This window comes from Ranitomeya imitator, chromosome 2 (genome assembly GCF_032444005.1).
Source record: "Ranitomeya imitator isolate aRanImi1 chromosome 2, aRanImi1.pri, whole genome shotgun sequence".
NCBI classification, from domain to species: Eukaryota; Metazoa; Chordata; class Amphibia; order Anura; family Dendrobatidae; genus Ranitomeya; species Ranitomeya imitator.
The window spans coordinates 171265807-171282843 of NC_091283.1; the positions used below are offsets into that span (position 1 = coordinate 171265807).

General features: G+C 45.2%; 1 protein-coding gene across 1 annotated transcript in view; it reads left to right on the plus strand.

Moving 5' to 3' along the window:
* Positions 1 to 17037, plus strand: part of CACNA1B (calcium voltage-gated channel subunit alpha1 B) — a 467134-nt gene that overhangs the window by 217365 nt on the left and 232732 nt on the right. Inside the window, exons 7-10 of the mRNA XM_069747979.1 lie at positions 91 to 194; positions 4272 to 4387; positions 5451 to 5507; positions 6856 to 6945. Coding sequence (XP_069604080.1) covers positions 91 to 194; positions 4272 to 4387; positions 5451 to 5507; positions 6856 to 6945 — 367 coding nt within the window. The remainder of the gene's footprint in view (positions 1 to 90; positions 195 to 4271; positions 4388 to 5450; positions 5508 to 6855; positions 6946 to 17037) is intronic.

A 17037-nucleotide genomic window follows, 5' to 3' on the forward strand; every position in this document is an offset into this window, starting at 1 on the left:
TTTCCAATGGGCATGTCTTCTTTTAGACTCACTAGAGGTCCAATGATGAACAAAACTTTTATTAAATACCAATTAATTTTGTATTTACAGACCAACGATGCTGTTGGAGCAATGTGGAACTGGCTTTATTTCATCCCTCTCATCATTGTTGGGTCCTTCTTCATGTTGAACCTGGTTCTGGGTGTCCTCTCAGGGTGAGTTTCTAACATGATTGTGTTAATACTGGTCTTGGCAGCAGTCATTGTCTTTGCATTCTTTATGCACTCTTAGGCCATGTTCACATATGATTTGGAGCCTGCAGTTGGCATATGTGCTGGAAAAGCTCTTGTTTTATGTGCCAAAATGTATCCATGGGGCTTTTTTTTACCCAACAGAAGACAAACGACTGCCACTTTGGCCTCTGTTGGTCTATATACATCCTTAAACTTTTTTTTGCATCATCAAAATAATACAGTAAAAAAATGTATACCAGGACAAGTTTTTTTTATGATGGAAGCCTTTTAAACATGTATTTTGGTATATATCTAAACAATGAGTTCTGTTGCACTCATCTCTTGGAAGACGAGACAGAAATACAAGGGGGCCCCAGTGCAAGAACAATATCTGGGCCCTTTACAGTCCAATAGTTAATCATAACGCAACTTCTCTGGAAGTAAAAGTGGCCCCTTGTGTTTGCTCAGGTTGCACCAATGGCATATCTGCTCCTTATTGAAGGTATATGATGTTTGATCTCTGGGAATCCAACAACTGGGACCCCCATCTTTCCCAAAATCAATGGTCCCAATGTCCGCTGTATGTATGGAGTGATAGTGAGCATATGTGACTACCACATCATTCAGTGTCTAAAAGAGTGGTGGTCGCTCATGTCAACTACTGGGACTCTTGGCCGCTCTTTGCAGGATTGGTGGAGATCTCAGCTGCCTGACCACTCAGCGATCATACATTTATCATCTATGTTTTTTATTGGATAATTATTGGAGTGGCCATAAGAATTGGCCTGACATCTGAATTACAGGAATATAAATGAAATGGTGCATTAAAACTCTTATCCCTCAACCACCATACTTAGAAACTCAACTATTCTTTTATTAATACCATATTGTTGGCTCTGTCAAGCTATATCCATAAATCTCAGCAATGTTGTGCTGGATGTTAATTAGTCATGGCAAAATACATATATAAGCAAAAAAAGTGGTTATATCGTATAGTCAAAAGCAGGGGCGGAAATACCATTTGTGCCACCTGGCGCTCAATGTGTAAGGGGGCCACTACCATTTCCAACCAGGTGGAATTGTGCATAATGATGAGATAGTAGACTGCAGAGGGCCTATTGTTCTTGCACAGGGGCCTCTTCTGTCTGTGTCCACCAGTGGTTGAGAGCTATGAGCACCTACCTGAAGGGTCTTGCAGACAGGTTACTTTTCTGACTTAGGCTACGTTCACATTAGCGTCGCGTCGCCGTTGCGTCGGCGACGCAGCGGCGACGCAGCGGCGACGCGCCCCTATGTTTAACATAGGGGACGCGTGCGTCTTTTTGCACGCGTTTTCCGACACGTGCGTCGTTTTAGACGCTAGCGTCGGACGCAAGAAAACGCTACAAGTTGCATTTTTCTTGCGTCCGATTTCGTCAAAAAACGACGCACGCGTCGCAAAACGCGCGCATTTTTGCGCGCGTTTGCACGCGTTTTTCCGTGCGTCGCGCGTTGCGTCGCCGACGCAGGGCGGCGCAACGCTAGTGTGAACGTAGCCTTACATACACCTCCTTCCAAGGAATCCTCTGCGTTTGCACCCATTACATTAGATGCCCCCCACCTGTGAGACTTGTTTTCCGCAAGTCTAGGAATGACCTATCAGTGAGCACTACAGGGGGTAAACAGAAAAGCACAGGATTTCTCCAGCTGCCTGAGCTCCCCGACTAAATTATTCATCAAAGAAAGCAGAACATGACATACGTCCAAGGGTCGTTATCCTTTTATCTCTATCTCACTCCACGGCTACCTTCCTTATTTTTATCCTCGCTTTCATTTCTCTCCATTCTTGGGAATCATTCTCTTTTGACTGCGTGGTATATTAAAGCTAATATGTCTTCTTATTGACCTTTATTTAAAATATCTTAGGTGAATCACTGTCTCATAGAACAAATACTTTGTTCTACACCATACATTGTATTTCATGCATAAACTATTAACCCTCATGTCTCTTACTGAAGACTCGTACAATGGTGGCTTCTTGTTTAACTCTCTCCTCCATAAGCAAAGCCAGACCCCAATGCAAAAGACACTTGAGACCACACACACCATATATAGTACTGCTGTCCTCCATTAAAAAATCCCTTCACCAATCTTATTGTTACCGGATGTGTCTGTAAGTTCCAAAAAAGTCCAACACCTACTGAGAATGAAGTCAAGTATAGATATGTAATTCCCAGCTAATAAAATCTGGGGTATGACCTACCAAAGGCAGCGCATGGAAATACCTGAGCCTGGATAAGGGTTTGAGCAAACTACCAAATGGGGCTCAAATTGGAGCAAATGGAAAAGTGTAGCTGGAATAGGACTCATACTTTTCTGCATCGAAGCATGAAAATATAATTCTGAGGGTCTCCTGGTATGATACAATCCAAATCCTCATGCTTAGTTCAATGACCAAAGAGGACTCATTCACCAATGTATTCACAGAGTCACTGAGGTCCGTCATGTTGTCCATTCATTCCAACGTGGACCCAAAAAGGAGAAAAGTGTATCAGAGCTTGGACTCATATTTCTGCATCAGAGCAGGGAACTTTGATTCTAAATGTCTCCTGGGATGAGCCCAACAAAATCCTCATCATCAGTACAAAGGCGAATGACTGCTCACTGACCGCTGTGTTGATAGGATTGTTATAATCCATCATGTTGTCCCCCTTTTTGTTTCCTCCTTATGGAAAGTGACAGGCCAGGTCTGGCATGCCAGTATGAGGAGACTTAAACGCCTTGCATGCGCCTCTGGGAAACTAAATATGCAAATTGTCTCTTCAGAGAGGAAGAGGACTTGAGGATTGCTACTTTCAATAGGTGGCACATTGAAGTAGGACACTTTAATTCTGAGGGTCTCCTGGGATGATAACACCAAAATTCTCATCATCATTACAATGGATGATGAGGACTCATTAACCAATATATATTCAAGATCATTTTGGTTCATTATTTTGTTCCCCTTTTCAGGGTCCATATTTTCAGTATCATGGTAAATAAAGACTGAATCACTGATGCGTTGACAGGATTACTCACTTAGGTCCATCATGTTGTCCCTCTGGTCCATGTAGTAATGGAAGGACAAGTGCAGTAGGATTGAACTTAGGAGTAGGAATCTTTGATTCTGGAGTTCTCCTAGCATGATACCATAAGAATCCCCATCGTCTGTATGAAGATGAGATGTCGGAGGGATCATTGTGGTGCATCATGATGTACCACTAATCCATCAGATACAGTTGGACATTGTTTCTCTGGTTTTTGGACAAACCACAATGGTGAGAACCATGATAGCTAATAGGGTTGAATAAATGTCATTTATGAAGTCATTAGATTCCTTGACCAGAGAGTTATTATTATTATTATTATTATTTATTATTATTATAGCGCCATTTATTCCATGGCGCTTTACATGTGAGGAGGGGTATACATAATAAAACAAGTACAATAATCTTGAAAAATACAAGTCACAACTGGTACAGGAGGAGAGAGGACCCTGCCCGCGAGGGCTCACAATCTACAAGGGATGGGTGAGGATACAGTAGGTGAGTTGCATCATGCACCAATATTTAGCTCCAGATATTGAGATTCAAGTAGTTTTATATGGCAATTATTATTTTTTTTAAAGTTTTTTTTTTGTACAAAAAGTTTGATACTTATTAATATTATCTCCAGACTTTGACATGTGAAGCTAATCTTTTCCCATTTTACAGTATTATAGTTGCCCTTTATAGACAGTAATACATAAAACTCATTATTTTGTTCGTCCTCTGAGATTATTTTACTGTTTTAGTGCCATCATAATGATAAAAATCCCACCGAGACCTCAGTTATCAGCTTTAGGATGATGCCTTCCCCAGGGCGCTTTGTCTGCATCTCACTTTTCACCAGACCATTGTCAATTAAACACTTTCTATGAAATTTCTCACATTAGAAGGACTAAAAATAGTTGGTACAGCTTGCTGGTGCCTTGGATGAGATCCTCACTCCATTCGTCGGCTTTACTTTACAAGGATATTGGAATTTTTTACCGTCTTGCAGGGAATTTGCTAAGGAACGTGAGAGGGTGGAGAATCGTCGGGCGTTTCTCAAGTTGAGACGACAGCAGCAAATTGAGCGTGAGCTGAACGGCTATCTGGAGTGGATATTCAAAGCAGGTGAGATACATTGCTGTAAGCACAATGGGATAGTTGTTGTTGACCACGGCATATGCTGAAAAACAAAGTGCTCCTTCTATAAAAAGATGCCCAATCTTCACCTGCAGGCCCTGCTTCTGGAAGATCTCCCTCCAGCTTGCGTCTGACACGGGACAGTGTTTTTTGTTGGTACATGACTAGATCAGTGTATACCAGCTGTCCTGACTGATCATTTATTTAGCCAAGTCAGCCCCCTATTCTGTTTTTATAATATCTGTGACAGAGGAGGGGGCTGGCTAAGGCTACTTTCACACTAGCGTCGGAATCTCCCCGACGCTAGCGTTTAACGTACTGCACAATGGAGGCAGCGGATGCATTTCTCCGGCGCATCCGCTGCCCCATTGTAAGGTGCGGGGAGGTGGGGGCGGGGGAGGTGGGGGCGGAGTTCCGGCCGCGCATGCGCGGTCGGAAAAAGTGGTCCGTTAGGAGCAAAAAACGTTACATGTAGCGTTTTTTGCTCCCGACGGTCCGCAAAAGCACGACGCATCCGTCACTCGACGGATGCGACGTGTGGCAATCCGTCGCAAATGCGTCGTCAATGCAAGTCTATGGGGAAAAAACGCATCCTGCAAGCACTTTTGCAGAATGCGTTTTTTCTGCAAAACGACGCATTGTGACGGATTGCAGAAAACGCTAGTGTGAAAGTAGCCTTAGCTATTGAAATGAGCAGCCAGCCACCTTTTCTTTCTATACATTATTTGTGACAGAGGAGGGGGCTGGCTTAGCTATTAATCGGGAACACTCAGCCAGCCCCCTTCACACACAGCACTGATGCTCTCCTACCCTAGTGCACAACTATGTTCCAATGAAATCAAAGGCATCCTGAAATTCACCTCCTGTTTCATCGAAGGCTAAAGGCTTTTGCTCTGTCCCCCATGTTTTAAACTTAGGGTTTGGTAAACTAGCTCAATGATCTTTGTTGTATTGATATTATTGATGTTGCATAGCTTTGATGGAAGAAATGGTTCTGTCAATTGTTTATCGGGAGTAAAAGGTTTGGTTCTGTCCTACATTTGCTCCACAGAGGAAGTCATGCTTGCAGAAGAAGACAAAAATGCCGAAGAAAAGTCTCCTTTAGATGGTGAGTAAATCTTATACATTCCTTGAAGAAAACCTATATTGCATACAAACAGTATAGTAGACATTTTTAGAACCAGGTAAGTGGCCTGGCCACAAGGGCCAAAGTGTTGGGTTTTTCAGAAAGGTTCAATTGTCCTGCAGCGCCACAACTGGTTAAAATGAGACATTGCATAGTTCCAATCTAATCAGTAGGCTTTCCATGCAATATACGGACATGCCTGGTGCCCCAGGGCTCCGGGTCCTTGTAGCCTCCGGCCTCGCTCTACAGACTCATAATTTCCGATCATGATATTTGAAAATGAGTTTTATGAAGCAGACATCACACTCAGAGGGGTGACCCAGTGAAAAATGGTATTAGCTATGCACATAGTATATATGTATCACTTGGGGTCCCCAGAAGCATAACAATTAGGATCCTATCCTCTCTCTTGAATAGAGCGGTGATCCCCCGAACATACTAACGCTTCATTCAATGTCTATGGGTCTGATCAATAGGGGTCGCCATGGTGAGACCCACAGCTAAATATATTGAAATAAAATGTGTTTTTCCATAGGCCAACCCCTTTAAGGTATTCATAATCTGGAAGATAATTTGGCCAATGTAGCCGATAACCATTGCCCATATCAATAACCTGGAATCCACTTTAGCATATTAAAGGGGTTGTCTCATGTTGTTCCTGCAGGAGCGCACTGCTCCCCTGCCTTCTGATTCCCTGCGGTGGCGGGGCCCTCCTGATCATTGACATTGCGATCCAGTGGTCCAGACTATACTCTCTTCCATGCCGCTGCAATAGGCAGTTTTTCCACTGCAACAACGGAAGATCGAGAGCTTACAAAGGTGCGCTCCTTGCCTTGGAAACCGGCCACCACTGAAACCGCAAAGGTGGCTGGTAACCTAGGCAACTTAGTGCACAATAGAATTAAAAATCCCTCAGTTCTTGGAAACGGGGAGGTTTTTAATAAGAATTAATTGCAAAGTTACTTGTTTTTTACAAGCACGTGCACAATTTTACCAATTTATCAAGTCGAGACAACCCCCCTTTAAATTATTGCTCAGTATCACATGCTATGACTACCTTTGTAAGCATCTAGCAGCTGCGAGAGCTGTCAGTCATCCTGTACTAGTCAGTGACTGACAGCTCTGCAGAACACGTCCTCGTCACATGAAGTGTTTTAATTTCACAAGTCACTTTTAATTTTCTGCCTAGAGACAGAAAATGCTCAGTGCGAGTTCTGCTCATTACTTCATCAACTAAAAGGGCTGCCGAGCGCACGCTTCCACCAGGAAGACATTGTTTTCTAACATAGTGCAATCCAATAAATAATATATCTCCTTGTTTACCTTCCAGTACTGAAAAGAGCGACCATTAAGAAGAGTAAAAACGACCTCATCCATGCCGAAGAGGGCGAGGATCATTTCACGGATATCTGCTCTGTTGGTGAGTCAGACATTGGTTAAAAGTTCATCCAAGATTCCTTTTTATGGAGGTTTTCTAAGGCCAAATTCAGACGTCCGTGCGTGGGCAGCGATGCACAGACCGGCCGCTGTTCTCCTGTCTCGAACGCAACAGCTTAATCTATACATATGAAATTGTCAAGTTCGGCTACGGAGACCCTCAACCAGTCCGTGCATCACTGTGCAAACTTGGACCATGAAACACGAATGTCTGAATTTGGCCTGAACAAGTGAGCCGTGATCAAGTTCAGGTGCAGTCTTTAAGGAGAAAAATAAAACAAAATCTTAAACATTTTAAAGATTTTAGAAAAAAGGTCTGCCTTTCATTGTTAATTTCAGAAACAGCTGCACTCTTTTCCATAGGCTGTGAGCAGTATTGCAGCTAGACCACATTAAAGTTAATCATACTTAGCTGCAGTCACAGGCTTACCCAATGGACAAGAGTGTCAATGTTTCTAAAAATTGTTTCCTTTAATACTGTACAGCCTTTTTGAGCAGAAAATTATGGATGTGGCCTACTTCTTTTTTAACTATCCCAAGTTTTCAAACTTGTAGATGGATGGTAAGGATTGAGCGACAGTAGCCTGGGCTTCTGGGCCAGGATTGATGATGGCTAGGGTTGAGCGAAACGGGTCGAACATTTTCAAAAGTCGCCGACTTTTGACAAAGTCATGTTTCATGAAACCCGATCCGACCCCTGTGCTGGGTCGGCCATGCGGTACGCGACTTTCGCGCCAAAGTCGCGTTTCAATGACGCGAAAAGCGCCATTTCTCAGCCAATGAAGGTAAACGCAGAGTGTGGGCAGCGTGATGACATAGGTCCTGGTCCCCACCATCTTAGAGAAGGGCATTGCAGTGATTGGCTTGCTGTCCGCGGCGTCACAGGGGCTATAAAGGGGCGTTCCCGCCGACCGCCATGTTACTGCTGCTGATCTGAGCTTAGGGAGAGGTTGCTGCCGCTTCGTCAGAAGCAGGGATAGCGTTAGGCAGGGTCCATTAACCACCAAACCGCTTGTGCTGTAGCGATTTCCACAGCCCAACACCACCTTCGGTGTGCAGGGACAGTGGAAGCTACATTTTTTTTTTTTTCCTCAGCGCTGTAGCTCATTGGGCTGCCCTAGAAGGCTCCCTGATAGCTGCATTGCTGTGTGTACGCCGCTGTGCAAACCAACTTCTTTTCTCAAAGCACAAATCCTCTTGTTCCTTCCTTTCTGCACAGCTATCTTGTTTGTTTGTCCACACTTTTTATTTAATTTGTGCATCAGTCCACTCCTTATTGCTGCCTGCCATACCTGGCTGAGATTACTGCAGGGAGATAGTAATTGAAGGACAGTTCCTTTTTTTTTTTTTGTGGGAGATTAAGATTGGCATTTCTGCTAGAGTGCCATCCCTGTCTGTGTCATCTCTCACTCAGTGGGCCATAGAAAGCCTATTTATTTTTTTGCTTGATTTGGGTTCTAAAATCTACCTGAAAAAATCACTACATCAATCAGTGGGAGAAAAATATTGGCCTCAGGGCTTGTGTGCCACTCCTGACTCCTGTGTGTGCCATCTCTCACTCAGTGGGCCATAGAAAGCCTATTAATTTTTTTGCTTGATTTGGGTTCTAAATTCTACCTGAAAAAATCAATAAATCAATCAGTGGGAGATTAATATTGGCCTCTGGGCTTGTGTGCCAGTCCTGAGCGTGCCATCTCTCTCACAAATAGTGGGCCATAGAAAGCCTATTTATTTTTTTGGTTGATTTGGGTTCTAAATTCTACCTGAAAAAATCAATAAATCAATCAGTGGGAGATTAATATTGGCCTTTGGGCTTGTGTGCCAGTCCTAAGCGTGCCATCTCTCTCTCTCAGATAGTGGGCCATAGAAAGCCTATTTATTATTTTTTTTATTGGGTTTATAAATTTTCCCTGGGAAAAAAAAAAAAAAGTGGGAGATTAATATTGGCCTCTGGGCTTGTGTGCCAGTCCTGAGCGTGCCATCTCTCTCACAAATAGTGGGCCATAGAAAGCCTATTTATTTTTTTGGTTGATTTGGGTTCTAAATTCTACCTGAAAAAATCAATAAATCAATCAGTGGGAGATAAATATTGGCCTCTGGGCTTGTGTGCCACTCCTGACTCATGTGTGCATCCTCTCTCACTCAGTGGGCCCTAGAAAGCCTATTTTTTGTTTTATTTGTTTTCTAAATTCTCCCTGAAAAAATCATTTTATTTTATTTGGTTTCTAAATTATTCCTGAAAAAATCATATTTTTTTTATTTTTTATTTTCTAAAGTCTCCCTGAAAAAAAATAAATAAATAAAATCAGTGGGAGATTAATATTGCCCTTTCTGCTTGTGTGCCAGTCTTGACTCCTGGGTGTGCCATCTCTCTCTCTCCAATTGTGGGCCATAGAAAGCCTATTAATTTTTTTGCTTGATTTGGGTTCCAAAATCTACCTGAAAAAATCACTAAATCAATCAGTGGGAGAAAAATATTGGCCTCTGGGCTTGTGTGCCACTCCTGACTCCTGTGTGCGTCCTCTCTCACTCAGTGGGCCCTACAAAGCCTATTTTTTTTTTATTTGTTTTCTAAATTCTCCCTGAAACAATCATTTTATTTTATTTGGTTTCTAAATTCTTCCTGAAAAATTCATTTTTTTGTATTTTTTTTTTCTAAAGTCTCCCTGAAAAAAAAAAAAAAATCAAATCAGTGGGAGATTAATATTGCCCTTTCTGCTTGTGTGCCAGTCTTGACTCCTGGGTGTGCCATCTCTCTCTCTCCAATTGTGGGCCATAGAAAGCCTATTAATTTTTTTGCTTGATTTGGGTTCCAAAATCTACCTGAAAAAATCACTAAATCAATCAGTGGGAGAAAAATATTGGCCTCTGGGCTTGTGTGCCACTCCTGACTCCTGTGTGCGTCCTCTCTCACTCAGTGGGCCCTAGAAAGCCTATTTTTTTTATTTGTTTTCTAAATTCTCCCTGAAAAAATCATTTTATTTTATTTGGTTTCTAAATTCTTCCTGAAAAATTCATTTTTTTGTATTTTTTTTTCTAAAGTCTCCCTGAAAAAAAAAAAAAAAATCAAATCAGTGGGAGATTAATATTACCCTTTCTGCTTGTGTGCCAGTCTTGACTCCTGGGTGTGCCATCTCTCTCTCTCCAATTGTGGGCCATAGAAAGCCTATTAATTTTTTTGCTTGATTTGGGTTCCAAAATCTACCTGAAAAAATCACTAAATCAATCAGTGGGAGATAAATATTGGCCTCTGGGCTTGTGTGCCACTCCTGACTCCTGTGTGCGTCCTCTCTCACTCAGTGGGCCATAGAAAGCCTATTTTTTTTAATTTGTTTTCTAAATTCTCCCTGAAACAATCATTTCATTTTATTTGGTTTATAAATTCTTCCTTAAAAAATCATTTTTTTTTATTATTTTTTTTTTTCTAAAGTCTCCCTTTTAAAAAAAAAAAAAACGAATCAGTGGGAGATTAATATTTACATTTGCGCTTCAGTGACAGTCCTGCGTGTGTGGCATCTCTCTCATTTGTTGCCGCCAACAACAGAGTGTGTAACATTGTGCCTGATTTTCGTTGTGGTCTCACCCACCTGTAAAGGGGTAGCTAAATCATACTGAAGTTATAGCTCACCGTGTAAGTTGTGTGACAGCAACAAATACCGTTAGTTTGGTAACGTTTTTAAAACAATGAGGAAGTCTGGTGGAAGAGGTCGTGGCCGGGGGCGTTCATTGTCAGCTGGTAATGAGGGTAGTGGTAGTGGTGGAGCATCAGGTGGTCGTGGGAAAAAAAATATTGCACCTAAGTCTGGAGCTGTGGAGCCAGGTTCGTCGTCTGGCTACACAAGGCCTCGAACGCTCCCTTTTCTGGGAGTAGGAAAACCGCTTTTAAAGCCGGAGCAGCAAGAGCAAGTTTTGGCTTATCTTGCTGACTCAGCCTCTAGCTCTTTTGCCTCCTCTCGTGAAACTGGTAAAAGTAAAAGCAGTGCGTCGTTAGTGGATGTTCACGGTCAGGGACAAGTCGCTTCCTTGTCCTCTTCAGCAAAAACAACAACAGAGAAGAATGCAGCAGGCGACACAACGGGTTACTCCATGGAGCTCTTTACACATACCGTCCCTGGCTTAGAAAGTGAAGCAGTTAACAGTCCATGCCCATTACAAGTTGAATCTGACATGGAGTGCACTGATGCACAGCCACAGCCAGACTACTATGCTGGTCCTTTGACTCAGACCACAACATTGCCCTCGCAGGGTGCTGATCAAGAATCAGACCCTGATGAGACTATGTTGCCCCATCACGAACGCTATACCACCGACCGACACGGTGACACAGACGAAGTTGCACACGAGCTACAAGAAGAGGTAATAGATGACCCAGTTCTTGACCCCGATTGGCAGCCATTGGGGGAACAGGGTGCAGGCGGCAGCAGTTCTGAAGCGGAGGAGGAGGGGCCGCAGCAGGCATCAACATCGAAACAGGTTCCATCTGCCGGGCCCGTATCTTGCCCAAAACGCGTGGCAAAGTCAAAACCTGTTGGAGGACAGCGTGGCCATCCGGTTAAAGCTCAGTCTGCAATGCCTGAAAAGGTATCCGATGCTAGAAAGAGTGCAGTCTGGCATTTTTTTAAACAACATCCAATTGATCAGCGCAAAGTCATCTGTCAAAAATGTTCAACTACCTCAAGCAGAGGGCAGAATCTGAAAAGTCTCAATACAAGTTGCATGCATAGACATTTAACCACCATGCATTTGCAAGCTTGGACTAACTACCAAACGTCCCTTAAGGTTGTAGCACCCTCGGCCAATGAAGCTAGTCATCAACGCAACATCCCTTCCGGCAGTGTAGGGCCACCATTTTCTGCACCACCTGCAGTATCTGTGCAGGTTTCTTTGCCAGGCCAAAGCAGTCAGGGTCAGGGAATCACCAGTTTCGTAGTAGGAAACACTGCATCTAGGGCACCGGCGGCAACAATACCATCTCCCACCGTCTCTCAGTCTGCCATGTCCACCGGCACCCCCGCTAGTTCCACGATCTCCAGCTCTCCAGTCCAGCTCACCCTACATGAGACTATGGTTAGAAAAAGGAAGTACTTAGCCTCGCATCCGCGTACACAGGGTTTGAACGCCCACATAGCTAGACTAATCTCGTTAGAGATGATGCCCTACCGGTTAGTTGAAAGCGAAGCTTTCAAAGCCCTGATGGACTACGCTGTACCACGCTACGAGCTACCCAGTCGACACTTTTTTTCCAGAAAAGCCATCCCAGCCCTCCACCAGCATGTTAAAGAGCGCATCGTCCATGCACTCAGGCAATCTGTGAGCACAAAGGTGCACCTGACAACAGATGCATGGACCAGTAGGCATGGCCAGGGACGTTACGTGTCCATCACGGCACACTGGGTAAATGTGGTGGATGCAGGGTCCACAGGGGACAGCAAGTTTGGGACAGTTCTGCCTAGCCCACGGTCTAGGAAACAGTTGGCTGTAGCCGTTCGCACCCCCTCCTCCTACTCCTCGTCCTCCTGCAGAAGCGAGACCTCGTCCACAGACCGCAGTCGCACAACCACTCCATCCGCAGCTGCCACTGTTGCACACCAGGTCTCCCATTATGGGGCAGCTACTGGCAAACGTCAGCAGGCTGTATTGGCTATGAAGTGTTTGGGCGACAACAGACACACCGCTGAAGTTCTGTCTGAGTTCTTGCAGAAAGAAACGCAGTCGTGGCTGGGCACTGTAGATCTTGAGGTAGGCAAGGTAGTGAGTGATAACGGAAGGAATTTCATGGCTGCCATCTCCCTTTCCCAACTGAAACACATTCCTTGCCTGGCTCACACCTTAAACCTGGTGGTGCAGTGCTTCCTGAAAAGTTATCCGGGGTTATCCGACCTGCTCCTCAAAGTGCGTGGACTTTGCTCACATATCCGCCGTTCGCCCGTACACTCCAGCCGTATGCAGACCTATCAGCGTTCTTTGAACCTTCCCCAGCATCGCCTAATCATAGACGTTGCAACAAGGTGGAACTCAACACTGCACATGCTTCAGAGACTGTGTGAACAGAGGCGGGCTGTTATGTTTTTGTGGGAGGATACACATACACGGGCAGGCAGTAGGATGGCAGACATGGAGTTGTCAGGTGTGCAGTGGTCGAAGATTCAAGACATGTGTCAAGTCCTTCAGTGTTTTGAGGAATGCACACGGCTGGTTAGTGCAGACAACGCCATAATAAGCATGAGCATCCCCCTAATGCGTCTGCTGATGCAAAGTTTGACGCACATAAAGGATCAGGCGTCTGCAGCTGAGGAAGAGGAAAGCCTTGATGACAGTCAGCCATTGTCTGGCCAGGGCAGTGTACAGGACGAGGTAGCGGGCGAAGAGGAGGAGGAGAACGAGGAGGATGATGGGGATGATTATATTTTTAATGAGGAAGCTTTTCCGGGGCCACTGGAAATTGTTGGCGCGGCAAGGCCGGGTTCTGGTTTTTGGAGGGACACAAGTGACGTGGATTTGCCTGAAACTGCCCCTCAACCAAGCACAACCACAGATTTGAGAACTGGAACTTTGGGCCACATGGCGGATTATGCCTTACGTATCCTCAAAAGGGACACACGCATAACAAAAATGATGAACGATGACGATTACTGGTTGGCCTGCCTCCTTGATCCTCGCTATAAAGGCAAATTGCAAAATATAATGCCACATGAGAACTTGGAACTAATATTAGCAACCAAACAATCAACTCTTATTGACCGTTTGCTTCTGGCATTCCCTGCACACAGCGCCCGTGATCGTTCTAACACGAGCTGCAGGGGCCAGCAGACCAGAGGTGTTAGAGGGGCAGAAATCAGAAGTGGCGTTGGCCAGAGGGGTTTTCTGACCAGGTTGTGGAGTGATTTTGCTATGACCGCAGACAGGACAGGTACTGCAGCATCAATTCAAAGTGACAGGAGACAACATTTGTCCAGTATGGTTACTAACTATTTTTCATCCCTTATCGACGTTCTCCCTCAACCGTCATTCCCATTTGATTACTGGGCATCAAAATTAGACACCTGGCCAGAATTGGCAGAATATGCATTGCAGGAGCTTGCTTGCCCGGCAGCTAGTGTCCTATCAGAAAGAGTATTCAGTGCTGCAGGTTCAATACTAACAGAAAAAAGGACTCGTCTGGCTACCCAAAATGTAGATGATCTAACCTTCATTAAAATGAACCACAACTGGATTTCGAAATCTTTTGCCCCACCTTGCCCGGCTGACACCTAGCTTTCCTATGTAAAGGTCTTGCCTGTGGACTATTCTGAACGACTTTTCCAATCTCGTAATTTGCAGCACCTGATTGTCCAGCATCCGACATGTTAACACCTCCCTAAATGGCCAAAGTCCCCACACGGGGCCGTGGTATCGCCACTTGGCGCCAGCACCCGTGAGAGTACTGTTTGTCTGAAGAGGTGGGTGTGCCCGCTTTTGGTCGACGGCACTGCCACTAGGTCCCTCATAGTATAATAAAGTGTCTGGCGGTGGTGGTGCGCACCCAACGTCAGACACACCGTAGTAATATGAGGGGCCCTGGGCCTGTACCGCCGGCCACAAGACAGTCCCCCCCCCAGGTCAAACAGTGCTCTACCACTTGCAAAATTTTCCCTCACAGCTCCACCAATGTTTAGTCTATGCGCTGACATCCTTCAATGCCTGGCACTGTCAATACCATTGTATTGACATTTTTCTTATGTTAGGCTTTCGAAGCCTGTCTGCGGTCACTCCTTCCACTAGGCCTCCACTGACCTGTCTACTGCTGCCCGTGTTCCCCTGGAACCAATTTTAAATTGCCTACAGCCAGCCCAATTTATTATGTTAGGGCTTCGAAGCCTGTCTGCGGTCCCTCCTTCCACTAGGCCTCCACTGACCTGTCTACTGCCGCCCGTGTTCCCCTGGAACCAATTTTAAATTGCCTACAGCCCAATTTTTGTTATGTTAGGCCTTCGAAGCCTGTCTGCGGCCCGTTCTTTCCACTACTACTACACTGACCTGGCTACTGCCGCCCGTTTTCCCCTGGAACCAATTTTAAATTGCCTACAGCCAGCCCAATTTATTATGTTAGGGCTTCGAAGCCTGTCTGCGGTCCCTCCTTCCACTAGGCCTCCACTGACCTGTCTACTGCTGCCCGTGTTCCCCTGGAACCAATTTTAAATTGCCTACAGCCAGCCCAATTTATTATGTTAGGGCTTCGAAGCCTGTCTGCGGTCCCTCCTTCCACTAGGCCTCCACTGACCTGTCTACTGCCGCCCGTGTTCCCCTGGAACCAATTTTAAATTGCCTACAGCCAGCCCAATTTATTATGTTAGGGCTTCGAAGCCTGTCTGCGGTCCCTCCTTCCACTAGGCCTCCACTGACCTGTCTACTGCTGCCCGTGTTCCCCTGGAACCAATTTTAAATTGCCTACAGCCAGCCCAATTTATTATGTTAGGGCTTCGAAGCCTGTCTGCGGTCCCTCCTTCCACTAGGCCTCCACTGACCTGTCTACTGCCGCCCGTGTTCCCCTGGAACCAATTTTAAATTGCCTACAGCCAGCCCAATTTATTATGTTAGAGCTTCGAAGCCTGTCTGCGGTCCCTCCTTCCACTAGGCCTCCACTGACCTGTCTACTGCTGCCCGTGTTCCCCTGGAACCAATTTTAAATTGCCTACAGCCAGCCCAATTTATTATGTTAGGGCTTCGAAGCCTGTCTGCGGTCCCTCCTTCCACTAGGCCTCCACTGACCTGTCTACTGCTGCCCGTGTTCCCCTGGAACCAATTTTAAATTGCCTACAGCCAGCCCAATTTATTATGTTAGGGCTTCGAAGCCTGTCTGCGGTCCCTCCTTCCACTAGGCCTCCACTGACCTGTCTACTGCCGCCCGTGTTCCCCTGGAACCAATTTTAAATTGCCTACAGCCAGCCCAATTTATTATGTTAGGGCTTCGAAGCCTGTCTGCGGTCCCTCCTTCCACTAGGCCTCCACTGACCTGTCTACTGCCGCCCGTGTTCCCCTGGAACCAATTTTAAATTGCCTACAGCCAGCCCAATTTATTATGTTAGGGCTTCGAAGCCTGTCTGCGGTCCCTCCTTCCACTAGGCCTCCACTGACCTGTCTACTGCTGCCCGTGTTCCCCTGGAACCAATTTTAAATTGCCTACAGCCAGCCCAATTTATTATGTTAGGGCTTCGAAGCCTGTCTGCGGTCCCTCCTTCCACTAGGCCTCCACTGACCTGTCTACTGCTGCCCGTATTCCCCTGGAACCAATTTTAAATTGCCTACAGCCAGCCCAATTTATTATGTTATGGCTTCGAAGCCTGTCTGCGGTCCCTCCTTCCACTAGGCCTCCACTGACCTGTCTATTGCTGCCCGTGTTCCCCTGGAACCAATTTTAAATTGCCTACAGCCAGCCCAATTTATTATGTTAGGGCTTCGAAGCCTGTCTGCGGTCCCTCCTTCCACTAGGCCTCCACTGACCTGTCTACTGCTGCCCGTGTTCCCCTGGAACCAACATCAGAAAATATAAAAATAAGTATTTTGCTTATAAAAAAAGAAAATACTGGAGAGATATCAAATGCAGACATTTTAACATTAAAAACAAACACATACAACAAAAATCTGGTACAGTACTAAAAATGGCCACCAGCTACAATAACTTTCTCCTGCAAGTAGTTAACTGAAAGTTTTTTTCAATTTAAAACACAGATATGGCATCCACCGAGTGTTGTCCTGTCGCGTCTTCTTTATATTATTGCCAAGAAGATGCAAAACAATGAAAATAATAAAATCATTATTTACCAAAAAAATAGAGTAAGTCAAAACCACATTGCAAATAAACATTCATTACAAATAAAGAAGCAGGGCGCGTCCGAGGGTGAGTATATACCTAATAAGAATATAATCACCCTCGGACGCGCCCTGCTTCTTTCCGACAGCCTTCCTTCCTAAGAATCAGCCCTTCCGTGGTGTAGAGAGAGGGTGTGTTACACTCCAAGGTGTTCCCCAGGTTGCCTTTCCTGAGCTTCGATCTTCATGCTCTCGTTTAGTAGTTGTCGGAAAGTAGGCTGCATTA